Below are 26,941 nucleotides of genomic sequence, written 5' to 3'. Positions count from 1 at the left end.
ACAGCAGCGACCCACCTCGCGGAAAGCTTCTTATTTTGCGGGAAATAATGAAAGACCACATCTTCGCGGCCGCTGGTGTTAGTGCAACCGAAGGCTGCGCAGAACGCCGGCACCATGGTTCAAAGCTTCACTCGATGCTGCACACGTTTCTGTACGTCACCACAAACATAAAAACGCACAAATAAAGAAACACACGGCAGCTCGAAGCAGCTTATGATGGCACGCACACAGAAACAAGCACGGTCGCGGAGGCTGCGAGGCGACGGAACACCAATGTTTACGTCACCACCCCACGGTTTCCGGTTTCGGCTCGCATCGTCAGTGTCATCAGCAGCGCTCGGCGGACAGCGGGGGGCGGAGCTACCGCGCAATTTTAAACGGCGATTACGTTGCTCCTAAGTCATTAATCTGCAAAAAAATTTCACCCGCATGATTTTTAAGGTTCCCACACCCATACGTGAGCATCTTAATGAATTCGAAAATCTCTTCAGCTTCCCTTTAAGCCCAGTTTGAAGCTGGGGTCGTTCCTTGTTTTGCCCTGCTCCCTGTCAAAGCTGGAGAAGAACGAGAAGGGCGGAAATGAAACTTGATGGGCTTGCTTGTGAGTCCGAGCCCTTTGCGATCCACATGTCTTGCAAAAGGCGGGCAGCTTTTATAGCATACAATTTACCCCGCTCGCTTTGTCCACCGGAGTGTGGATCGCAGTGTGGAGTGGGTACCGCATAATGACACTACGGCACGCCAAGGAAGAACTAAATTTACAGGAGACGTACTTTTGTACCCGGTTAGTTGCGGCATCTGTAATTTATATGCTCATAATTGCTCATGTATGCTTCTAAGGCAAATCTGCATTTCACTAAGCGCCCCTTCATTCAACTGCATACGTCTAACCGTTGTGGATCAGGGGAAGCGTCTTCGCCTCACACACTGCAGGCCCAGGTTCGATTCCCGCCGAGACCCGAATTTTCTGGGTTGTTGGATGGCTATGGATTGAACTGTGGATTGACTATGCGCTGCTGAAAGCGTGAAAAATCCTATGCACGCCACTCACGACCCAGAAAAGGCTTTCTCCTTAACGGAGACATTCTAATCCACCTACCTCTGCTCGCGTCCTCTACATCTCAACCCCTCGGCAATTCGGCATGGTTTAGTTTCTCCCGGCATAACATCAGACTTCAACCACCACCTGCTACTCGCGAGGCCAACATCCTCCATCAGAAGCATCTTCACTTGGTAGCACTCCGCTGTGAAATGTTATAATCACGCACACGTTCACGAAGTAGAGGACCAGTTGAGGCGCCGGAAGCATCAATGCATTTGCCGCGTGCCTTTTTCTCGTTGGGAAATTTCTGGCAAACCACTTTCTTGTTTTTAGCCAAGTGCTTCGTGAATCCCACAACACACCACTAGCTACCACCCATTAATCCGAGGACCTCATTGTAGTACTAGAGAAAAATATAAACGTAAACGCAGGGAGGTTAACGGGGCGACGCGCAGTATGCTACTCATCACGTGGGAAAATGAGTGGAGAGAGTTATAGAAAGGGGAGAGAGGGAAGGAAATTACTTTTCATGTGCCCGCAGGCCATTACAAACAGGGTACGTAGGCCACGCACTGAAATTTTATAATCTTGAGATGAATCCAGCGTTGTTAAACTACAACTTGAGAAGCGCCTTTGTAGCTATCCTCTGCGATGAGGGTTTAGACCAAGGACCCATAAGCTAGGCTTCCCTAAACGGATGAAGATCTAAGCGGCGGAGAACTGCAGCCAGAAAGACACGCTCCCGCCCAAACCGAAGGCAGCCACAAAGTCGGTGCTCTATTGTTTCGCCGCACTCGTTGTCTTGACGCGCAGGAGAGCCTGCCATTGCGATTAAGTGGCAGTAGTGATTTGTAAACGCCACTCCCAGTCATAGGCGACGCAAAAGCGTAACATCGCAGCGGGAGAGGCGAGACGGAGGATTGAGTTGAAGGAAGCGGTCGAGGTGGCGCATACGGCATGCCAGGTTTCCACGGGAAGACCATAAAGCTAACGTCTCAGTTTGGCCTCGCACTCGCAAATGTCTTGCTCCGTCGGTTCTTATAAGTGGTGTCCGGGCAATGTTGATACTGCCGTGGGCCGAACCAGCTGCAGCAGTAGCTGCGTCGTTTTCGACAATGCCACAGTGTAAATGCATTCACAGGCAGATGATGCCATGACCCTCTTCCTCTGCCTCGTGTTGGAGATGTCTTATTTCGGCTACTAGCTGCCTGTTATCGCCATGGTCTAAAGCAGAATTGAGACAGTGTAGGGCAGCTTTTGAATCGCTGAACACCCTTTTTGGGGTGCTTGTGCACCAATATACTGCGCAGCCGCACGACGAGCAGCCAATTCTGACCGGGTGGAGGTTGTCCGTGCAGATTCCACTGTCGGCATGTCGTTGTTTTTTTTCTTCTGCGCTTATTAATCTCCCATTGATTGAAAAGTAATGATTAAAACATAAGCATTCCCTACGCTCGTCGGTTGTCGTGACTGTTTGCTACTGTTACGTGTGCCATAACTAGACGTCTTTTCATTCCCTTTATCCTTGTCCTACAGTATATCATCCGAATGGTTTATGTTCAAAAGGACACATGAGGAGGCTTCAGCAATGCGCCACGTATGATCTTGTTGCCATAGATGCTAAGCAATGCCACCTTAGATGAACAAGTTGTCCTAGTAAGCATGGCCACCAGTAGATTTTGAAGTATCATCGTAATGCCTGCTTAGTGCTGTTCGAGACATCGAGGCATAATTTAGAGTGCTCGTTGTTACCCTGGCGCAAGGGATATCTTAAAGCCCATGACACGCTTCAACGTTTAACATTCACATTCCGTTCACTTCCTTCGCTCGATTTACGTCTCCTCTACGCACAGCGGTTAGTCATTTGTATATAGAGGAGCGTGCCGAATCTGCTGTTGCCGAATACCGCGTTTTATCGACAGTTGTATATTAGATTTTCCCCGCCTGCAGCTGCGATCAGGGATGAAAATAAAATTCAAATTAGTTTCAAAATCCTACGGAGGAAATTTCTAGCGGTACCTTGCATATCTCTCATTCCGTTCTCTTAACATCTGCGTAGGATGCAATAGAATAGACTACATTCGACATAAAATGGGCGCGGGAAAAGAGAGCTTGTAGAGCTTACACCTTCTGGGATGAATATGGGTCAACGATACATTTCGTGCAGCTACCTTGACATCCTCCCCCCCCCCCCCCCCTACCCCCCTGGGAAAAAAACAGGAAATCGATATATGCACTATCAAGGTCCGTATATCGAGCATCACTACAGGTATGTAGAGGTAACATTATCACTAATGAGGAGCCCGCGGAGGCGAGCGCAAGTTTTCAGTTAGGAGACGGCGCTCCGACAACGTATGTTTAAATGTCTGGCGAAACAGTTCCGAACAACGTTCCCTGCCAACACTTTGGTTTGCATAACTGGGCCGAAGATGGAACGATCAAGCACACTGCTAACACAACTGTTGGCTTCTCACCATTTAGAAGGCTGTTTAAAAGCTCATCGGAATATCCTCTGCCCACTAAAGAAACCAGCCATATAAGAGCAATAGGCTTGAATGACACGAGAGATCCTGTCGCTGTCAGCTGTTACGGGCGTCAGTTACTTCCTCGATGCAGCGCACAAGGTTAATGTGTTTTCGGATTCTCGCTTGTGCAAAAGTGTAATTTCCTGGTGCACCTTCCTCCTTTCTGGCCTTGGTCCAAAAGGTTGAAGTACTCACCCAGCTGTTGGTGCAAAACTTGTCAACCACGCCCGTTCCCTTGTGACACTGTGGGAGCATTTATCCGAATGAGGTTTTAGACTTTAGTAGTCCTTCTAAGCTACGCGTACACTCACCCGCCGTAGCATACCAGTGAAGAAAGGACTCAGCTTCGGCAAATATGCTTGCATTCCTGATTGTTCTAATTCCAATCATTAATTTCCTTGGTTTGGTATCCCACCTGCGAACTTACTACCGACAGAGTTTTATTTTTTACAGCCTCGCGATTTCACCTAATTAGCGCCACCGCGCATCCATAGAAATGTGCAAAAATAAGCACAAAAATAGTTTCACCTAATTTCAATTTTTATCTTCACAATAAAGCATACCAATCCACTAATCATTTTTCTCTAGCAAGCTCACATCCTGTATATGATTACTGCTATCCATCCGACTAAAGAAATCTGCCCCTCAAATTCATGGGAAACATTTCAAAAGGAGGCAAGAAGAAGGCTCGGCTCCGTTGGCACTGTGCATTGTTTTGTTGTTAACAAAAAAGAGGCTGTCAATAGGTTCTTTCATAAAAATTCTTCATGTAGAGAAGTCCCCCCCCCCCCCTCAGCCCTCACGAACCCCCTGGTTGGATGTCATAACCTACAAGTTAAACGCCAAGAAATCCAGTGACAAATGTGCCCACTACGCTCGGAATAAGACGCCCCCCTGCCATTAGACCCTCCTCAGCAGCGGAGAGACGGAAAACGGCGAGCGGCAGCAGAGGCCACCTTGCTTTCTTAGCTTCGAGCTGCATAGTTTGAGCACATGCGCACGTTCATAGGACCATGCATAGCCTGCGTCACTTTGGGACGTTAAACTTCAATAAACCAAACCAAACAACGTTGTAGCGCAGCGCAACGGCGGGGGTGTGTTTTAAGTGGCACTCCCTAGCCGCTTCTCCTCGCTCATTGCCGGACAACGAGCGCGGCTCAGCTCATTCTCACTTCGGTCGCGGAACACTGAGCTTCGTACGTCGCGTTCATCATGCCTATCGTCCTGTACTACCTTGTCGGCAGTCCGCCCTGCGCCTTCATCTGGTCTCTGGCCAAGGAGATCGGTGTGCAGGTGCGCCTCAAGGATGTGAACTTTGCAAAGAGAGAACATCTTAGTGAAGACTTTCTCAAGGTGAGTACGGCGTTAGCAACACGCAATCTCTTGCAATCCTTTACAACAATCCTTCTTGCGACCCTAGGGCTTATCCTTTTCCGGAATTCGATGGGCTTTATGAGGACTTATCGCTAAATTTTCTGATCGATTGTCTAAGATGGGGGCATTGCAGAAATTGTGTATTAAGAGTTTGTGACTGTTGCTAAAAGCATGGGACGTGACACTTTTCATATTCGACTCTAGATGAGAGGCTCTTAAATTTTCCGGATGTGAAAAAAAAAGTGATTGCTAAAATCAGGTAACATGTCTAACTACAGGCCAATTTCAATACTGCCTGTATTCTCCAAGGTTGTTGAGAAGCTAATACACGTACGAATGAGCTGATTCTTAACCAAGCATCAAATTATGACACCGTATCAGTTTGGGTTCACCAAGAAAGCTCTACAGAAAGTGCCTTGCTAGTGCAAAAAGAAATCATTCTTAACGCCTTTGAACACCAATTGTATTCACTTGGAATTTTCATAGACTATTCAAAGGCATTTGACAAAATAAATCACGTTACACTATTAACAAAATTGGAATATTATGGTTTCAGAGGCTGTTTCCTTTCTCTTATTAAATCCTACCTACAATACCGCCAACAAAGGGTGCACAACATAACTCTTGCTCCAGCTTCAAACCATTCCTACATGGCGTTCCGCAGGGAAGTATTCTCGGGCCACTACTTTTCAACCTATATATTAATTACCGTGTTAACATGGATTTAAATACATCATTTATTATTTACGCCGATGACACAAGCTTAATTTTCTCCCATCGCAGTTTACCCATGCTTGTAAAGAAAGCGAATGCAGTGCTTGCTGTATTGAACACTTGGCGTCTAAATAATTCCCTAACTATAAACGTCTCGAAGACAAAATAAGTTCTTTTTCGCCCTAAAAATAAACCAGTCAATTCAAATATTGTCCTGCAACTTGGTCTTTCAGTCATAGAGGTGGTACCAGTAATAAAAACCTTAGGTGTTCTTTTTCACGAGAATATGCAGTGGAACACACACACTGACCTCGTTCACTCCAAACTATCACGAATAGTTGGTATTCTTGCACGTTTTCGCTACTTTCTGCCTAAGCACATTAAATTACTTTTGTATAACTCCCTTTTCGCATCCACATTATCGTATTGCTACTTGATATGGGGCACGACAACGTACACAAACTTGTCCAAAACCTATCGACTGCAGAAGAAAGCTGTAAGAATTATTTCAAATGAACCCAATGACGCACACACAAAACCTCTTTTTGATGACCTTAGATTACAACCATTACCGAACCTGTTCAATGCACTTCTGTTAAAACGTCATCATGCCTTTTATCTAAATAATGACCCTTTCCTTGAAAACCTTGCGACCCTGTCTCCATTTGCGAAAGCATATAGCACACGAAGCAGTCAGACATGGAAGACTCCTCACACCCGTACTAATTATGGCCACCAAATGCTGATGTACACACTACCACACGCTCTCAACTCTTCTGATAACACGTCCAAGTGATCTATCAATCAGTGTATGTGTAATTACTCGAGACATTAACACTTGCAATTATGAGCCCGCAATGTTAGCCCGATCGCTTAACATGTTTTTATGATTCTGTAAAGCCGTTGCCATATATATATTGCTTCTCTTTATATCGCTATCTCTTTTTTTGTCCACTGCTGTATTTCTCTGTGAACGGGGTGCTGGCCTTTGTCAAGCCGTTACAGGCTTTTTGCTAGCACCCCGTAGCATCGCGAGTTTTGTAACATCATTGTTGATGCTAAATAAATTTGAATTTGAATTTGAATTTGGTTTCGAGCGATGTCGCCAGCCGAATTTTTTTCTTTTTGTCATGAGTGACAGCGAGGAGAAATTAGAGGAAATTAACGCCCCGAGTATAATATGCCAAGTTAATGACACAGTCACATCAGAGGAAAACATAGTTTCGGGCCGGTTCCTTCCAGCTAATCGCATGACGCACACTACAGGACCCGACACACGCGCGAAGACTTGTATAATGGCGATGAGCACAAATCGACCCCAGGCTGCGGCGACGCCGCGAGCTGTTCTAACTGAGCAACGGCGCCCGAAACCACGCAGTTTCCTTCTTTCCGTGAGTAGTTCGCCTGCACGCTCAGAGATTTTTGCCCGAGTTCAGCGGTCAAAATATATTTTGGGAGCCCTGTTACATCGATGTTTGCACGATGACAAGATGGAAGAGGCATTGGGTGCCACTGCGCGGGTTTTTTGTGTCAGGAGTAAAAAGAACGCGTGGGGACAGGAAGTTTGCACGCTATGTATTGGAGTGCTTGCAGGACTATGAGGGCACAGTTCATCTCAGGCACAGAGCCTGTATTCCTAAACACATTACTTGCGTGGACCTAAGTAAATACAAGGCGGTAGCTATTTGCAACCATCGCTAAGCACACGCGACCATGGAAAGCGCGAGTTTATTTGTGCATGAATGGCCCTTTGACGGCAGGCTTTATTACACCGTGCGTCTGTTATGATCTGTTGTCCAAAAAGTATGTGAATGATATAAGTATTTACTCGCACTCAATTTCGATATAACTCTTTTTTTTAAGTTGTTATGTCCCCCATGCCTTCGCTGTAATTCGAAGCGCACTCTGGTGGGCGGATGGTAAGAACTTAGTGAAATCAGACTGAAATAGTGGGTCACAATGGCGTTATATTCATTACTTGCCTGCCAACAACTCCTCACGAAGAGCGAGTCCTGGGTCTGGCTGGTGCGAGAAAATAGGGAATGGGAAGGCGGTGATCAGATATTGTTCTCGCTTTCACCTTCATAAATGATTGAAAATTGGCTCATATCGTACGTGGCACGTGGTCACCAAAAATTATGAGCTCGAAAAAACGCAAAACAGGAGCAGCTTTATCAGGTAAAACTACTCCGAAAATAAGAGAGTTTCTAAATTGTTTTCAGCGCAAGCAGTCAGTGAGCCTTGCTTACCTTGAAGTGCCTAATGCCAAGAATTTCGTTTCTAATTTTGTGATTCACAACATCTACAGGCCTGAATTTGAATTCTCTCCAAAGTACATGTCCACCGTTCCGCCTTCACGCCAGCAGAACCCATTTCTGCCTTGCCTCTCATTTAGTCCTTTCACCCCGTTGAGCAATGAAAGACTGATTCACACGAGGTCCCTACCATCAACGAACAAGTGCCCCCCCCCCCCCCCCCCCCCCCAACACGTGAAAATTATAAATACAGTGTGTACACATCCGTTTAAAACTACAATTATCGCATTATCGCTTAGGCAATGTGCAGAAGTGTGCTTGGCCTCCAGTGGCTGAGCACTTCCTTTTTCTGTATTGGTGTCCATGTGTGAGTATTACCTTGTGCACAGTTCTACATATTGCCACGTATCATTGTAGTGTTTGTTCGTTCACGCTCAAGGCTGCAGGAAAGGGTTGTTATCACTTTTGTTCGCGACGCGAGAAGCGACCACACTAATCTCGATTGATCGCAGCGATGAAAGGCTGCATCTAGGTTTTTCCAGATTTCTGTAGATGATCTTGTCTTGTTATCTGGAAGTTTCCTTGCCGGCTTTAAATTGAGCGATGCCGCGAGCGGCGGACATTCGTAGTTCGACGACCTACGAGCACGTTTGTTGCTTACGCCGCCGCCGAGTGATTCATTTATTTTGCGGGCGCAAGTCAGCCCAAATAAAGAGCTTCGTTTCCAAGACTGGCTGGTGTCTTCCTGACCACTGGACTGCCGTCACTACAACGTGACAATATTATCTCCGCTACCCTTGCTCTCTATTCATCTCATGTGTGCTTCACCTTCTTGTACTCTGTCCCTTTTGTTGCCGCGATGGCTCAGTGGTTATGGTGCTCGGCTGCTGATCCGAAAGACGCGGGTTCGATCCCGGCCGCGGCGTTCTAATTTCGATGGAAGTGAAATTCTAGAGGCCCGTGTACAGTGCGATGTCAGTGCACGTTAAAGAACCACAGGTGGCCGAAATTTCCGGAGCCCATCACTACGTCGTCTCTCATAGCCTGAGTCGCGTTGGGACGTTAAACCCCATAAACCAAACCAAACTTTTATATCCACTGGTCGGTGCTCAGCTGTTCATATAGTAGTTAGTAGTTCACACGCCGCGGAAAAAACATGTGCAGGCTAGGAATTTCAGCTTTTTTTAAACAGTGACCAATGTTGTTTAAAATTTTCAGATTGAAATGCGCAAACAAATATGGTACTTAGAGAATGTACCAACGTGAACTGCAATGAACACTACAGTTAGCCAAGCATTGATGTGCTGTGTTCCCGCCTACCTACCCTTTGTTGCAATCTGCACCGTAATACACTGTGTGTTCTTCTTTTATTGCAGCTGAACCCTTTCCACAAGGTGCCTACCATTGACGATGATGGCTTCGTTGTTTACGAGAGGTGGAGTTCATGGAATAGTTGTCAATTCTCTATTTGTATTTGTATCATGCACAACAATAACCATGTTTACTGTGTTACGTAGTTTCGTAGTCGCAAAGAAAGTGTCTACCATACTGCAGTCGTACACGCCCACTTTACGTGTGTGGCGATGCGTCTGCCTCTCTCGCCCTATCTAGGGAAGACAACAGATGGCGATAAATGGACAGGATGCAGATAAGTAGGTTTTTTGTAAATTGATTTGTGCAGGGAAATCTGAGCGCGTCCAATACGAAGCAAGAACTTTCGTTCGTTTCAGATTCCAGGTGTTGTTACAAGAAATCTTTACTCAAATGTCTAGCTTACTTTGTCGCCGAGTTTCATAAGATTTTGTACGACTTCCTAAAACTAAATGTTCAAAGAAAAGAATTGCGCTCCTTCATTTTGGAACCTCAGGCTGCTAAGTTCACCTGCTGATTTGCACAGTACGATGCCAGCACTTTAACACTTATCATCTTTTGTGTGCATATCCCACTCATTTCGTAATTTTCCAAACACGGCCGTCTTTTGGCTCCTCGCGAAAATTATCCTGTCTTCTGAGCTGATATATATTCATCCGCCGCTGGTGGGGAGCGCAAGCTTCTGACGATTGGCAAGACTGCGATAACTGATACAGCCATGGTGTCATATTCACAATCCAGCCGATTTTACCAATAGGAGATAGTTTTCTCGAAGTCACAACCATCATCTCTTCATCCTTGACTGCGAAAAAAAAATATTCACTTGAGTATGGCGTTTTCAGTTTCATCTGGCATCGATCATAAATACTATTAGCTTAGGTTCTCATGTCCGAAGTTTCAAAGTTTATTCAAAAATATCTGCAAAACTTACACTTACAGAGAAGAATAGTGAAAGAGGTCGCAAAGTTTGGCACTGTAGAGGGACATTTGACAATAAAGAGCAAATAACAAATGTAACAATTGTACACGAATACAAATGGGTCAGTTGGCAATATATTTAGGAAAAATGCAACTAAACTACACTACAAATAAAAGATCGTGAAGATTAGACGGACCGGGCAATCACCAAATAAATATAATTTAGTTTAAAACAAAATCAGGATAAATCAAGCACAAAAAATCAACAAACAAAGTTTACATGTATATGAGAACGCACATGACTGCGGTTTCAGATTTAGTAGAATGAATTTTACAACTTGAATAAGGAGCATCCAACCGTCTGATTTCCATAGTTAGTTCAAACATTTGGTGTTGCAACATTTCTGTGCAATTAAAATCTCGCAAGATTATGGTTACTTAGTTAATGGGATGTGTACGAGCTGAAGATGTTTTTTATGCACTGAAGAAGTTTCAGTTAAAAGCATGATAAGCAAATACGACTAAGTTTATCTTGTGAGAAAAAATTGGTAGCAAAATTTCTGATTGAGTAGTGGCGTGCAACAGGTTTGAGGCGATGGAGCTTATAAATAACGAACTTTCTATTTTAAAAAGAAAACAACACGAGGCTACTGTAATTTACCCATGCAGAGTATCAAGCTCAGGAAGCCGTATTACCTCGCTGATTCCTCCCTCCAGCCACGTTATGTGCATACGCCCATGTTTACGTTTCAAGGATACTGTGAGAAGGCACTCACGACGTCACCAAAAGTTTTCCTCAAGCAATAAAAGTTACTTATCCTCGTTTCCATTCGGACGCCTGCGATGCAGCAACGCCATCGCCTACTACCTGCTGCGAAAGTATGCCCCGGGCTCCGTGCTGTACCCTGCCTGTGTGAGGGGACGCACCCGGATCGACCAAGTGCTGGCCTGCGCTTCCTGCTGCATTCATCCTGACTTGGCGACCTTCTTGGTGAGTGCGCCTTCTGCGTGCGCCTTCTCCTTGCTATTCTATCTCTGTCCCACTATTTCCGCTGCTAAAGATAATAGTGAGCAATTGAGGTAGCTGGCAACTACTTTTCCTTCCTTTTGCATTTTTCGCAATAATAAACCACTTCCACTACTACTACTACTACTACTACTACTACTACTACTACTACTACTACTACTACTACTACTACTACTACTACTACTACTACTACTACTACTACAGCTACTAGTACTACTATTACTCTCCTATTACTGTGCAGTGTACTCTGCGAGTCAGTATATGTTAAAGAACCCCAGGTGGTCGAAATTTCCGGAGCCCTTGACTACAGCGTCCCCATAGCCTGAGTCCCTTCGGGACGTTCAACCGATAAAAACCAAACCAATCTATTACTGCCAGTATTTTTCCTACTACTGCTACTACTATACTACAATTACTACATCTACTACTGCTACTACTACTACAACAACTACTACTACTACTACTACTGCTGCTACAACTACTACTTCTATTACTATTACTACTGCATTGACTATAGTAGTACTACTGCTAATACTATTGATACTACTGTTACTACTACTATTACTACTATTACTACTACTACTACTACTACTACTACTACTATTGTTTTGCTTCAACTGCTGTGCAAAGCAGTGCTATTCCAATGCAGCTGAAAATTTGCAGACACGTTGGGATCATCTCTACGGGATGCATGACATTTTTTGAGTCTATGTAGTCATTGGGTGGGCGACTGATAGCGTCAGCTGTCGACATTACTATTCCAGATCATTGAGCTCGCAGCTCTGCGATGTCCAAGCCCCGCTGTTTGAGGCGCCGAATGGGGCTCTGCTATCTGTGTACTACGGCAGGAAAATAGCGACCGCGGGAAAATATCTAAATTTTGTTCCTTTTGTATAAATTAGAAGTTTACAACAACTTTGACCACTCTAGTCCGAAAAAGAGTGTTTATCGAGACTTCCCATCTTTTTCAGCATTGAGAGAAAACAGAAAGAGAACAAAACAACGTATCATATACTAAGCAAAACGCGGCTAACATGTCCTACTGTATATACCCCCTTTGACAAAAGTAACCGAGCAACAGTGTGTTGTTTCTAAACTGCATAACGTAGCCTTTACAGCACCCTTAAAGACCGAAAGTTGTCAAAACGTGAGCACAAGGGCTCACCTTACTCTACCCAGAATCAGAGATAAAGGGCTGCCGTAGGTACTTCGTTACGCGGCTGATACAAATCACCTGTGCCGGGTTACTTTTGCAAAGACTGTACATGGCCTCCCAAGAATAAACTACAAATAGCCGCTTAAAGTTCGTCGCAAAAGGAGGGCGACAGGTAGTCATGTAACATAAAGACAGCATTTAGGGCGCATGGTGTTATGGTTCCACAACCGTGAGTTTGCCCTGAATTATTTAACGTTTCTAGGCCTTCTTTTGGAAGAAAGGAAGTGTTCGCACTCGGCGTTTCAGGCAGGTGAGTAAAAACCCGTCGCAACATTGTGACAATCTACAAAACTAAAAGGGCTCAACGCAAGTCAAGACAACAGCAATTTCACCTTGGAAGGCAAAAATAAACGCGTTCCCGTGTTCCATTACTGGATATAAGAGAAAACGCTAAATTATAAGCTATTAGAAATCGTGCTCTAATTTAGTAATACTTGTTGGGGGGCTAGTTGGTGCATGTTTCCAGAAAAGGGTTGTAGCGCCTAAACAGACAACACACAGAAAGCTAGACGGGACACGCGCAACTTCCAACTGATTTATTCAGCGCGAACGCGAATGAATATAAGACAAACAATCAAGAAGGATCGCAAGAACCACAGATGCGCGGGAGGGTTGTACAAAAATTGCAAAAAATTGATAAGAACTGAAAAAAATTTGAAAAAGGAGATAGCTTTCTATATCAAAAGCAAATGTAGCGACTGCGTTAGTACACCCTCAATTGCTATATATAAGAATGAAACTGCTTTTTTAGATACATGGGGGTGAGACACCTGTGTGACTCGGCTATCTCCTTTTTCTAATTTTTTTTCAATTTTTTCAATTTTTTTTTTAATTTTTGTACAACTCTCCCGCGCATGTGTGGTTCTTGCGATCCTTCTTGATTGTTTGTCTTATATTAATTCGCGTTCGCGGTGAATAAATGAGTTGGAAGTGGCGCCTGACCCGTCTAGCTTTCTGTGTGTTGTCTGTTTCGGCGCTACAACCCTTTTCTGGTGCTCTAATTTCATGTCTTACCCTTTGGTGGCTTCATTTGGTTTACAAAAATAGACCAGTTTACTGCTTTCAATCCCAGCTATTCATCAGTCTTTCATTTCTTGAAGAGGCAGGGGAACAGGACAGGCTTTACATACAACATAAATTATTTTAGAAGTTTGCTAATATTTTTTGTTAGTCCAAAACTTCATTTTCCAACTTGTACTGCAAAATTAAGCTAAATAGTTTGTAGCCTTTCACTACCCGCTCTACAAAATTAATGCAGTAGCCCCCAATGTTTGCTTAAAATTCTGGTTACGTATAAACCCGAAAAGTGTGAACCCAGAGGAGCAGCCAGTGAGAAGATGGAGCAGAGATATCCCAAAAGCGGCTTTCATAACTCTGCAGGAGTGCTGTCCCAAAATGTGTTTCCTGATTTTCATCTAGGTGTTAGTAGAAATAGCTGCGCATGTAGATCCTAATGATGCCGGTTCGAGTATTGTCCATTCGCATAATGTCACCAGTGGCATCAGTTACGGCAATACGCACATGCCGGTGCGTGCTAGATGTGGACCATCCGAAGGAATCGGAGTCCCTGCGTAGATTTATCTAGTGCTCAGTTAAAAGAGCACCTGCGCCACATATAGGTCCAGGTTGTCGTAGTCACTTGCTTCAAATTTCTATGCAGCGTCCACGCGTCTTTGACAACAGGAAACCGACAGCTGAGGAAGTGACTGCCCTCGAGAAAAACGTGATTAAAGGCATCGAGAATCTGATTGGCGGGGACAAGTTTGCCGTCGGGGACAAGCTCACTATCGCCGACCTCTGCCTGATGGGCCACGTGGTTCTAGCTCTCGAGGTAAGCTCCGAAAATCACTTATACCATTACCCTGTCTCATGAGATGTTCGCCAGCTCACTACTACCGCAGGCGTGCCGCCATTAGCCGAGTCGAAATTTCGTATCCTCCCTTCTCAAGAGAGCGTGGCTATCGGATAGTTGGTTCTTCTATTCTTAGTACGAATATTCGGTTGATTTTAAACTTGCTACTATAAACAAATTAAAGAACTGTTTAAGGATGCCGGGGAAGAAAAGACAGTGCAGGCACTGTTAACTAAAGCCCCCTTAATGAAGCACAATATTATCACTGGTGACTGCAGTTCAGCAGACACGAGGAAATCAAAAGGGCTTCTGAAAGAGGCTCCTTTTTTGGGCTGACTCGTGCCCTAAAAGAAGTGAATGACTCGGTGGCAGCGAAAACAACAAGCCTTCTCTACGGTCTCTGAACAGCATCCCCTCCGCTCTCAGCTGCGCTCAATTTAAAGCTAACTAGAACTTTCGAGATACGGCGTGCAAAATAACCACAACAGCATGGAAGAGCGTAGAATCGGCACCGCCTGGGTGCTATTAAACGAGATGAATCTAGTCGCGACATGCATCACGAACAAAGCGACAAAGCCGCGTTCCGGCAGCTTTGAAGATGAGCACACAGCCATTAAAACTCTTCGCGCAAATCAGTGCATGGAAAAAAAAGAACAAAGACCGAACTTGACGCCTTATGCCACACACAACTTTGCACGCATGGCACACAGCTGGAGCCAACCATTGCTTTCAAAACGCTGTCTTTCTATTAACGCGAAGTATTTTACTCTCTTTTCCTTGTTGTGTGGCTGTCACTGCCAGCACGTGGCCTTAAAGGAGCTCTGAAAGGGGCTTTAATAAAGCTGCGGTATGCCTGGGATGTTAATGGACGCCGCTTCACGGATAATGTCCAGCAAGAATTTTTTTTAACTTGCTTGGCGGAAGCTAAGTCATCTGCAGTCAAAATTAGAATTTCAGCATCTTCGAGCCTTTCCGCTCCTCTCGTCACTTTTTCCACTCGCGCTTCTTCAGCGCCTCCCCAACCGAGGCCGGCTCTTCCTGACCCGCCAGCTACGCGGATTACTGGCGGCAGCCATAGTAGCTGCCTGAAGTCTGAGAGAATCTAACCAATAGCCATCTCTCAATTGGTACACACAGGTGCAAGCGACGCAGGAGGGTGCGAGCATGAAACAGCCACCGGAAAGTGGTCGCCAACTTTAGCGCGTGAATGTGGGTTGTGTGTTGCGTTCAGAAATGTACTATTTGGCTCAGTTGTTCTTGACAACACAATGTTGAGATTGAGCCAGTTGATGTGTTCTCCTTTGATGGTGTTTCAGAGCCCCTTTAACACATATAGAATGCCACATTAGACGCGGCCGCACTGATAATGAAAGCGTAGACAGAGTAATTGGTAAAGAGCGCAATGGACTGTCGTGCATCAATTGCTAGGACAGGACACATCGAAAATGCAGGGGGCTACTTCACGTTTCGGTTTTAAGCGCGCTGAGTTTGAATGGTAGCGAGCGCTATCCTGGGGTGCAATCGGTGTCGTAATGACCGGGTATTTTATTTCATGTGGCCTGTAGCTTAGGCGTGAATACTATTCTAGGCCTAGTAAAAATCTGTTGCGAGTGATCTTCCGCAGTGATCAGCCGCGCTTTTCTACATCGTTTATCCAACCATGATATTACAGAAAGCGACGCCTGACGCCTTTTGAAATCGATTTTATTTTGCTCATATAAAAGAAAAACGATGTAGTTGACGTGGTCATCTGGCACATCATTAGCCTCGTTCCAGACTTCGCACTCAGCAGTGGTTGTGGCTCCCACCGGGTGGCATGAGCTGGAAAAAGTAAATGAAGAGCACGTGTTATTCTGATAAACGTTACGCCAAAACTGCGCGAATAGGCAAAACGTAGTTAAAGCGGCCAATCAACGAAATTGCGAACACGGCAATATGCTTTTACGAACCTCTCGTACGGAACAATGATGTAGTAGTACACCATACATAATACACTGCATAATGAAGGCATCTCCCAATGATTTTCAAGCATTGGTTCGTTCCCCGACGTTATCATTTGCCCCTTAAAAGCCCGATTACATCACCGACATCACATTCCTTCCGACTAAAACTTTTGCACGGGGGTGGCGGGGTGGCCACGGCACGAGTTCCCTCCAAGAGACTCACAAAATGCCGCCTAGGAGCACTGAGAACAAATTCGCGGGTGCACAGCATGTTTGCAGTAGCACACAGGACGGCATTTACGAAGCGTAGGTATCAAGTTTTCGATCTTTTAATCCTACGAATTACCTTTTTTCCGGCAGTTTTGAAATGCGTAATCATTCTACTCATTTGTTGGCTGCCCGTTTTTGCAAGCTGACCATATTTTGTCCCAGCGAACACAAAACACTCGAAGGATGATACGCACCTAAGTAAAACTTGTTGATGGGAAAGTTTGTGCATATTGTCCTGCAAACATTAGCGCAACATAAAACAATCACCTGGAAGGATGACAGGCCGCTGGATTCCTTTCACACGAATGTTTCATGTTGAAGCTATCTTTGAGCGCCGCGGCTGCGGCACCCGAACTGTAGGCAACCCCGCATGCGGAACACGCACTGTCTCACTCACGCAGCTCGGGGTTTCGACTCTGGCACTCGCAGACCGCGCACTACTCTGGCGGCGGGCTACGCGTGCCTTACAAATTACGTCATGGATGAGGAGACGACGGCGTGCGCTACTCCGGTGCCGCGGGCCGCCGCCAGGCAGCCTGCCTTCACGCTAACACCCTACACTCCCCCTCCGCTTTCCTCCTCGCTATCGCCGTCTTCCACCCTCACACGCGTGGGGGGGGGGGGGGGGGGGAGTACTGGGTAGGCGCGTTGACGCATGAGCTGCGCAAGATCTCCACCGCTGGCGCTCACTCGAAAGCCAAAGGTTCAGGCATCGCACATACCTCGGGCTTTTCACGAGTAGCGTTGTCGTGCTATAACAGAGACCGCTCGCACCTGCGTGCGGTCTCGCTCGCCACGGTCTATGCTAGGTGACGCCTGAGTGGGGTCATCCCTCGGTAACAGGATTCCCTCGCTCCCAATGTCGTGTCACGTATTTCCTGAGGCGAGATTTCGCTGAGTGCTGGCTCTTTAACAATTTCTTTATTTATATTGAAAGTTCTAGTCATAGGCCGCCCTAATCACTCGCGGCCGCTTACGATGTTAGAGATGTTTCTCGTTATTTCAGGCACCTTATCTCTAACGTCTGTAGCCGCTTTCACTTTGAGCGCGGCCAGGAGCGATGTTAATCCTTAACCTGTCGACAAACGAGCGTCACTGGCTTCGATCACCGCCGCCGAGTAGTTCATTGCTTTCGTGCGCAAGGTTTTCCATGTGCATTGTTCTCCAGCTTTAGCACCATAGCTTAAAGGAGATCGCGTCGCCGTTGGCGTCCTCGGCTTCTTTGACCGTGAGCGAAAAATCCCATAAAAATCCCCTGAGAAGCAACCTAAAAAGCAGGTGGGCCACCTAGGTCACGTGACCTTGCGGCGGCATCACAACCTGCCCACCGAATTGTGAGGAAACTGCCCACTGTGGCAGGTGGCAGTTAAATTAATTATTGATCGCTTGGGAAGAGCGATCTGGGTCGCACTTTGCCCACCTGCCACCTGCGGAGCAGTGGCGCATCGCTTAACCGCTGCACCACTGCGCAAGGATTGGCATGAGAACTTTCAGGATCTACGAAAGTAATGTAGAGAGTGACCAATATAGCATATATGGGCATAATACACTATGCTATTGCGTCATACCATTAAAGGGGTTGTTAAAAAAATGAAGCTGCCCGGTTTTAATTTTTCCTGCTTCAATAGGCAATAGACTTCCCGATTCCGAAATATTTCTCTGAAATATTGAGTCTGCATTTAATAAAGCCCGTTGGAAATAGTTGCTTTTTTTGCGCTCATGAAACGACCATGCGACGCCGTCTGCGGGCACACCCATTACTCGACTACGTCATCGTAAGACTTTTCGAAACGCAGACAAAGCTTTAACTTTCGTTTTCCCTAAAATAATAGCTTTATGCCAAAATTAGAAAGTAAAATAAAGTTTCACAATGATTTTCACACGTAATTGTACTCAGTTAAGCTACAACACGTGGCCGTAGATCGACATCTGACCAGGGACCGACTTCGGTTTCGGTTCTTCTTATCCATTCCCCATGGCTCCAGTATCAGCGGCTCTAGAGCCTTGCTTACATCAACCTACCTAGGTGGTGTTTCATGAACTCGACAGCGGTGGTTTCAGTCAGGAAATCGCACTGAGCAAGGTGAGCCCATCTGGACGACTCTCTGTTAAAGGGACAGTGAGGTAAGCACTGTTAATATTTTTTTTATATCAAAATCCGTTAGTTCGGCATTTCATGGCTTTGTTGCCACTTGGCCAGCAGCGAAAGATGTATTTATTTGTAAGAAATCTGGATTCGAAGTTGAAAAAGTTTTTTCTCGCCGCTGATTCAAACTTGGGACTCTCTTATGACAACACAGGACTAAGTGACGTGAAACATGACGTGAAACATGACGTGCACATGACGTAATGCAGGCTCCGTGATTTCTGGCTCCTAAAGGTGCGGCCTAGCAGAAGCCGAAATGAAAGCTACCGCCGGCCGCACGTTGAAGGCATCTATCGGCTATTGCGGCCGTCGCTACCGTCGCTTCGTTTACGTTTGCACCGGCGATTTGCCAGCGTTACGATGGATACCGTTCTCGAAGTCGTCAGCGAAGTTCTCGCAAAAAGACACCTTTAGCATACCGTGTACCTTGTTACCGTTAGCAGAGTACCGGGAGCCCGCCTACCGCCGGAGAGCAGGCGCTGATTGGGCCCGATGCTGCAGGCGCGCGCGTACACTGCAAACTCAAATGAGCCTAAATAGGAGTATAAATAGCTTGTGTCCGCTTTTAAACTCCTTATTGAAAATTGTGCAATCGACTTTAAGTAGTAAAAATGAGGAAATCCTCCTTTTTTACCGCTGTCGCGAAATGGAGAAGTAAAATAAAGTATTCACATGAATTTACTACTTTTCCAAGCAGGAGTATATCGGCTTCAATACTCCTTCAGACCCTTTATGCACTCCTTAGTGTCTGCCCGCCGCCTAGTGGCAGCTGCCGGTTCGCTGCACTTGCAGGTGACGACGCCTGTTCGCTCGTCGCTGCCTGCTCGCTTCTGCTTTTTCTGCTTCAAGCCCGCTTGTCATGTTACAAGACACCGGATCGTCGCAGCCTTGCGCAGCAGTGTGCTCTGCACAGACAGTTCCTGTGAAGTCTCCAGTGTGTTCGGAGAACGCTTGGTGTTGCATCGCCTACGACGGCAGTCCGCGAGAGGCTTAGCCAGCCTAGCTCAGTCGAACCAACATGGCGGTGTGTGACGCGTCGACCTGCCCGCAGCCGCCAGCTTGCCACCCGCTCCTTTTCGCGCGCTTGTCGTGACATAAGAGACTGGACATCATCGACCTTAGCAGCAAGATGCTGCAATGAACGTCTCACTCAAGCCAGCAATATGTGCAGAAACAGCGGATGGTCGTTCATTGTCTACGCAGCATACAAGTGTTGGCTGCTGCCGTTTCGCCGCGCCGACATGGCGGTGTGTGTGTGACGAATCAGTTTTCTCGACACCGACGGCCCCTCGTTCTTTCGCTGTATTACAGCAAGAATACAAAAGACCGTATTATCATCGTCGTGTATAGCGGTAAGCAGTATTAAACTCTCCTTTGATGCCACATACGCGCATGCACTTAACGCCGCTCCCTTTTCAGTGTGCGAAGGCTTGCTGTGAACCCCGGGTGCACGGAGACGAAAGGCTTCATCGTCGTCCGGAGGAGCCAGCTCACACAGAGGTCATTAAGTAAGCATCTAGAAATTTGTTGTTGCATGCGGCTGAAAAAGAGTGTGGCACTGCAGTCGTGGTTGTTTACGTTAATATGTACGACTGGAAGTAGGGTCAATTCTTCTAGGGACCAAATTTTCTCCATGCGTTCACGCCCCATGAATATGGAAAAGCTGTACAGGCAATGAGCAGGTGAAAATGCACAGCCTTGGGGTCCGGAAATTTTTGTCACGTTATTACGAACAGTGCTGAGATCAAAACATTGCCTGCCCTAATGTGTTGCTCCCTTTCCTGTGTTTTAAGAGGGCCTTGTTATGCAAAGAATGCAAGCGATTTTTTTCTTTTCAGTCATAGCACAGGACATGGCGAAGCCTTAGCGCTCAAGCAGATTGCCTAAATTGTTACATTTTCCGAGTTGGTGGCGTCTTACCGTAGCAGCGATTGTCGGCAGCGGACATGAGGTGGCAACCATACTGAGCGTTGCCTTTCTGGATCGTTAGGCGTCTAGTTCCAAAATGTGGTATCTTGTAAGCTCTTCGCATTTGAAAAATGTGAAAAGAAGTTTCCTCTTCGCGTGCAGTTTCTGAACACATTCCATTATGTTAAACTCGTGGAGGCAAGCGTTCCGGTTCGGACTGCTGATGCCGGGAAGGTAGCGAAAGAAAAAAAATAGAGCATACGCTAGAATACAGGATCCCCTGCTCGAGCTGGACATAGTACATTGGCGAAACCAAGCACTTCCCCGAAAAATTGAAGCAGCACAAACCGGATGTCAAACAAATGAATAAGGAACGAAGCGCGGGTTGACAAGACTGACTTCAAGGGAACTCTTGTGCTGGACACTGAGCCGCACCCGCGCAGGACGCTCTTACTTGAGTCACGGCGCATTCAGCAGACGCAAGGAAATGTTATACTCTCCCTAGAAACCCTATCCTCCTCTTGCATCAACTGTCTACGAGCAGTGACCCGGCGGATGACTAATCGAAGGCTTAAAAAACGCGTTGTGACTCGCTCGCAGTCACACCTGGTAAGAACCAAGAAGGTTCTGTCGTGTTTTTTTTTTCGCTTTTTTTTTGGTTGGCTTTCTTTCCTACTTAAATTCCTTTCCCAGCCAGATAGACCTGTGTAGAATGTTTTCTTTTGAATCCTGGCAACGAATGTGAGGGCAAAGCATAACAGAAGACAGGTGGCGGCGGAAGGGTGGGTCTGGTGGTAGCTTTCTATTCCTAACAGTGCCTGCTACGTTAGTCACCCTTGCCCTGCCTTTGACCTGTACCACGCTTTGCGCTTTGTATCAAGCGGCCGTGCCTGTACACAGAATGACGACGCCCTCAAAATGCACGGCTGCGGGTTCTCCCATCAAGGAAATAGCGCTTTGCATACACGCAGTAGAAGCTCACATGCAGTCTTTTGTTTGCATGTTCTGATTTGAATAATTGGTCCTGATATGGTGCCTGGAACGTGTGGGGAACCTTCTGACAAGTGAAAAAGAAAATGATATCGCATTGTTTCTTGCAGTGCCGGAACGCAGACAAAGGCAGCGCGAATGCGCAAGTGCCTCAGTAAGACCATTTTATTTTTTTAGTTTTATTCTTTACGGGAAAAATGTTCCCCATCGACGCTGCTTCCCATTCGCCGTATTGCCTTAACGTTTACGAAAGCGGCTCTCTGGAATTTTTGATTCCCTGAAAAACGCGTTTAGCCGCTGTCATGCGACAGGGTACAGATATGCATTATAGCTAGTTGATTACCTACTATGTTCTATTAGCTAATCTTTTGTCACGAGAAACGTTTAAACTTCAACAACACCTACTTTATTGAAAAGTGCACTCTGAACTGCTTTGGGAACTTGACTTCTACACTTGAAGCACATCATACTTCAAGCTTAGGGGTGTAATTTCTCTGATGCACTTTTTTTTTCTAATCTTTCTTTCAGAATAAGCCTCCTTTGACGTCGTGCCTTTTAACCAGCGATAGCATGACATGCCCGTATGTTGACAGCAAAGCATTTCAAGGTTCCCTCCTTGATTTCAAGTGTGGCATATCTATTTTTATTCCTTGGGATATTTCAACTCTGCACCCAAAGACAGCGCGGGTTAAGGCACTCTTCTTCTTTTCTACAGGGGTCAAGACATTGGTTCTCTGTAACCATCGAAAGCAAGCTGCCGAACACTTGGTTCAAATGTTTTGTACACAATAAAATATTGTTTGAAATAAATCACTGCAATTTCATCGACGCATTTATCCTGGGAAGGCTTTAAAATGAGCCTTCCATAGGAATACTTCATTTCAAATGGGCTTCCTCATCAAGTGAAATAATAAACTCGTCTGGGCATCATGAATGTTACCTTATAGTAAGGGAAATTGCTAAAAAAATTTCCTGTCAAAACTACTTAACAGGAACAGGCACGTACTAAGAAATGTACTATAAAAGTAGCTGCAAAGGAGTATATAATACTTCTGTTAATTGCCATGCTAACTCCTTTGTGATCGCAAATTTACTCCCAAATAAACTCCCGTCTAGAGAGCGGTAACACTTCACTCCTTCCAGCACTCCGAAAGTACCCCTTCAAACAGAGGAGTAGACGATATACTCCTATTCTGAGGAGTATCAAAACCCCTTTTCGGGAGTGCGCTACGCGATGAGCCATTTACTCCTTTTTGGGAGTTTTTCGGTTTGCAGTGTAGCTGCCTAAAGCCCCTCGAGGGGCTTTATAGCTGCCGAGTACGTGGCGCCATCTGGCGATGTCAAGGAGATTTGCGCATGCATTGGCTGCGTGCGGGCTCCCGGAACTCAGGTACCGGTAACGGGAACACGGTACACGGTATGCTAAAAGTGTCTAATAACTTCGGCCTGCACTTCAGCGACCTCAGCCCCACAGAGCGTCAAGTAGTTGGAAGTTGACTGGCACAACCAGGAACGCTTCGCCGTGCGAGCGTACGAAAACTCAAGGTGCTCTTTACACTGCAAACTGCCTTGTACGCTCACCGAAAATCGTGCCGTCATAGTTTCTCATCGACCGTGGCGATCACCTGGCCAACCTTAACAGGCTCCTACAAAAGTTAACTAGCATTTGCAGCAGCACTTGGAGTTCCTCTGCTAATCCGCGCTTGTAAATCGAGGAGCGTCAAAATCGAAACCACGTGGGCATGCACACCGCATAGACGCGAAGCGCCATGATATCTCGAAACTCATCTGGCCGCCTGTGGCGCCGCTAAGCATTGATTTTCTTCGCTTACAACATTCAGGTTGTCTTTTGTCGGTCTTCCTTGTGTGATTAAATTGCACTATTGTTTTCAAAACAAAACTTACTTCAGTATTCATCCGAGCAACCTTCGTTTGTCAGCCTCAGTGATTCGTGGCTTCTCGTGTCCCAGTGTTGCTAGAACCATTGGTTCTAGAGACGCTGTCATGTCCTATGACGTCATCACGCTTGTACTTGCGAGTTTGACCTGTGGCGGCGATACCTGTATTTTGGTTCTTGCTCTTTACTACGTTACAAGAGCTTTGTTGTCAGTACGAGTGGCGTTTTTGCAATCAGGAGCGGGTAATTTATCGACACAAGCCAACTTCAATTTCTCCTCAGTGTCCCATTAACACGATCTCGATACGAACGAGTCAGCTATCGTGGCGGTCAGTGGCTCCGCTCTTCTGTTCTTCGCTGCAGAAGAATGCTTTCCCCAAACGTGAAAGAGGATTCGGCATAATTTGTGGAGAGGGCTGCGAATCGATCCACCCCTTGCGATGGAGATATGAGGAGTTCAGTCCACTAACAGGCTCGCGAGGTTCACGGCCGGGGCTTCCGCATACATAGGTGTCGCGGGCTCTCGGCACGACTGCTATTTGCAGGCTGCAAGACGCGTTGTTGCGAACAGCATAACAACGACCGACAGCAGCTCGCCGCTTGCGCCCAACCGATGTGAACAACATGCCACACGCGACGCGTCGCTCTCACAAGGGGCAGAATGCGAGCGCGCAGAGCGCCAGCGTCATGGTGACGTAGGGGCGCGTCGATCGGGGGCGGCCTGTCAGCTTGGAGGCCGGTCGCCGGCGTCAGAAAACGCGCTAGTATCATTGTTCACTCTGCACAACAAGAGCTTGGATAGATTAATGTCAAAAATGAATCATTTTGAGGATTGTCGGGCAATACCGAGTTGCTGGTAGTATTGAATACTGCGATACAAGCAAATTTCATCCAATGGCCGCTTTATTTGGTGCGTGGTTGCGGCTCGCCTGGCGTCTGCTAGCTCCGCTGCGGAATATGTCGCGGAAATCGAGCATATCTTTATTTCTTTATGAGACAGGTTCGCAGTCAAAGGGGTGACGAGAGTACTACCTTTTACTGCACTGGCCAGTTCCTAAGCTCCGTCAGAGGAACCAGCTAGGCTAAGCGACGATCAGGGCAGCCGGGGAGCCTCGTAGTTCATCGCCCGGCGCGCCCGCAGGCGGCGTCGTTGGCGAAAGCTCGGCATGTTCTCATGCCTCGAATATAGCAGGTAGTCTTTCTGATAGCATGGCTGTTTTTTCTTTTCTGGTGCGAATGTGAAATACACCGAGCCTGCAGGCAGGCCGGCCAGCCAGCCTGGATCCCGTCCGCTGGCGTCATAAAAATGAGCGAAAGATTGTTCTTCACGTTTAGCAGACTCCGTTTTAAGCAGGCGACGCTGCAGCTCACGAAGATCGGCCATTTTTTAAGTACCTGGCGTGACGTCATTTTGACGCCATATTCGAGTCCATATGGTGCTGTGACCTCGGTCAACTATGGCTCAACAGGCCTTGCTAAGACGCCTTGTTGCGTTGACGACAGAAAAATAGATCATTTTGAGGATCGTTGAACAATGCCGAGTTGCTGGTAAAAGTAGCAACTTACGAGCAAATTTCTTTCCAGAACCGCCTATCAGCGCGCTACCCCGCCATTGAGGTCCGGCTCGCGCACCTGGCGTCCGCTAGCACCGCTGCCAAGCGCGTCGCAAAAGTGACCATTTTTTTTGTGAGATGATGCTGTTGACAGTAAAGCGATGCCAAGGAGCCTTTTTTTTATAACGCAACGCAGGCTACTTCCTAAGCGCTGTCCACAGCGGTTTCGATGCGAAACAGGCTATAGGCCTAGCGACGACTAAGGCAGCCAGACAGCAGTGCAGTTCGTGACACGGCGCCCCCGCGTTCAGCGCCGTTGCCGAAAGCGCGGTACATGGGCAGGCATGCTTTGTCGCCGCTCTAGTACAGCAGGCAACCTTTCTGATAACATTGCTATTGTGTCTTTTCTAGTGCGAACTTCAGTAGCCAAGTAGTACTCAGGCGCTGGTGTGCGGTGGCAAAGTGTTACACCGGCTGTGGGCAGGGCTTGTGTCAAGCGGCGCAAAGATGCTTGCCGCTCCGTGTGTCCCTGCTTGCTGTGGGTGGCAGTTCGGAAGCGGTGACCGGTACTGCGCAGCGGGAAAGTTTTCGCTCATGTGTCAGCCCAACGTTTAGCAGACTCCGTTTTAAGCAGGCGACGCTGCAGCTCCCGAAGATCGGCCATTTTTTAAGTACCTGGCGTGACCTCATTTTGGCGCCACATTCGAGTCCATATTGTGCTGTGACCTCGGTCAACTATGGCTCAACAGGCCTTGCTAAGACGCCTTGTTGCGTTGACGACAGAAGCCTCTGACTGGCTGCTTAAGATGACGTTTGCTGTAGAGTTGAGGGGAACGCGCGCTGGCAAACCAAAATTTAGTTGTTCTCGCTATTCAGTCAAGCCAGATGACGAAATGAACTAAGGTATACTATCCAATGAAGGGTCAGAATTATAAATACACACGTCGTTCAAAATTTTCAGAAAACATTTCGCGACCCCTTTAAGGCGGAGCTTATGTGTCGCCACCAGTTTTTACGGTTCTGCCTGCCTGCCTGCCTGCCTTCTGGACTTTTTTACTGGTCCCACTAGGGGGCACTATTTTATTCCTTATAGCAGCTGTGCGGCTTTGTTTCCTTTGCATTGAAATGAAGGTAACAGCTTATTACATGCTCGCACATCTTTTCTTGCAGAATGGTTCCGTTGACAAGGCCAACTACCCTAAGCTAGCCGGCTACTACGAACGTGTGAAGTCCGAGCTCCCGTACTTCGATGAAGTCTACGGCCCAGCCATAGATTCTGCTAAGCGAGTTTGGGCTAGGCTGAAGTAGACCAACCAACAGACCTTCGTATTAAATTACTCTTCTTTTATGGTGTAGTGCAAGTGAAATGATGGTGCGTATTTCTTTCGCACTTTTCATATGGCACTGGATATAAGTGATTTTACTTACGTTGGAAACGAGGACCATTTCCATGCCGAATCGCCAAGGAAGTGTGTACTATTTTTCTCTGTTACAATACTTGGTTGTGTGCTGCTCTCGTCGTTTACAAGTAATGTTGGGAAAGGTACTAATGCTGGATCTGCGATGGTAACGCCTGACGCATAAACACCACGACTAGTACGTACCTCGCATAAGCACTTGGGCTCGTGGGCACGATTGTTGGCAACACTCGTTTCCAATGCCGTCTTGCAAAAAATAACTTCAAAAAACTATACCTGGCATAGATAGAAAAATTGAGCGCTCTACAGCACTCCTCAGCATTTTAAAAGCCATACACAGCAAACAAAATATTTCTACTCTCATTCCTTACGAAATGCCGAAGGGATGAGTGATAACCACCACAGAAGAAGGGTAGGCTGAGGAAATTAATCTTAAAGTTTATTCCGTCGTTTGTCCCGTTTAAGGTCTCCTTTGATTTTAAGACAGGGCTCCTCCTTTGACCCTTTACTTCGCATATGGCT

General features: G+C 46.6%; 1 protein-coding gene across 1 annotated transcript; it reads left to right on the top strand.

Annotated features, from left to right (window-relative positions):
- Window positions 1–4,487: 4,487 nt before the first annotated feature.
- On the top strand, window positions 4,488–26,356 carry LOC149362278 (glutathione S-transferase 1-like). Its single transcript, XM_089572973.1, has 5 exons — window positions 4,488–4,920; window positions 9,287–9,345; window positions 11,049–11,190; window positions 14,103–14,273; window positions 26,172–26,356. Exons 1-5 carry the CDS (start codon window positions 4,780–4,782, stop codon window positions 26,307–26,309), a joined length of 651 nt encoding a protein of 216 aa, XP_089429099.1. The 5' UTR covers window positions 4,488–4,779; the 3' UTR covers window positions 26,310–26,356.
- The last annotated feature ends 585 nt before the right edge of the window (window positions 26,357–26,941 follow it).

Source organism: Amblyomma mixtum, chromosome 2, assembly GCF_055824585.1.
Source record: "Amblyomma mixtum isolate Tamu chromosome 2, ASM5582458v1, whole genome shotgun sequence".
NCBI classification, from domain to species: domain Eukaryota; kingdom Metazoa; phylum Arthropoda; class Arachnida; order Ixodida; family Ixodidae; genus Amblyomma; species Amblyomma mixtum.
The sequence above is the reverse complement of the archived record's forward strand: the minus strand, read 5'-3'. Positions and strand labels throughout refer to the sequence as shown.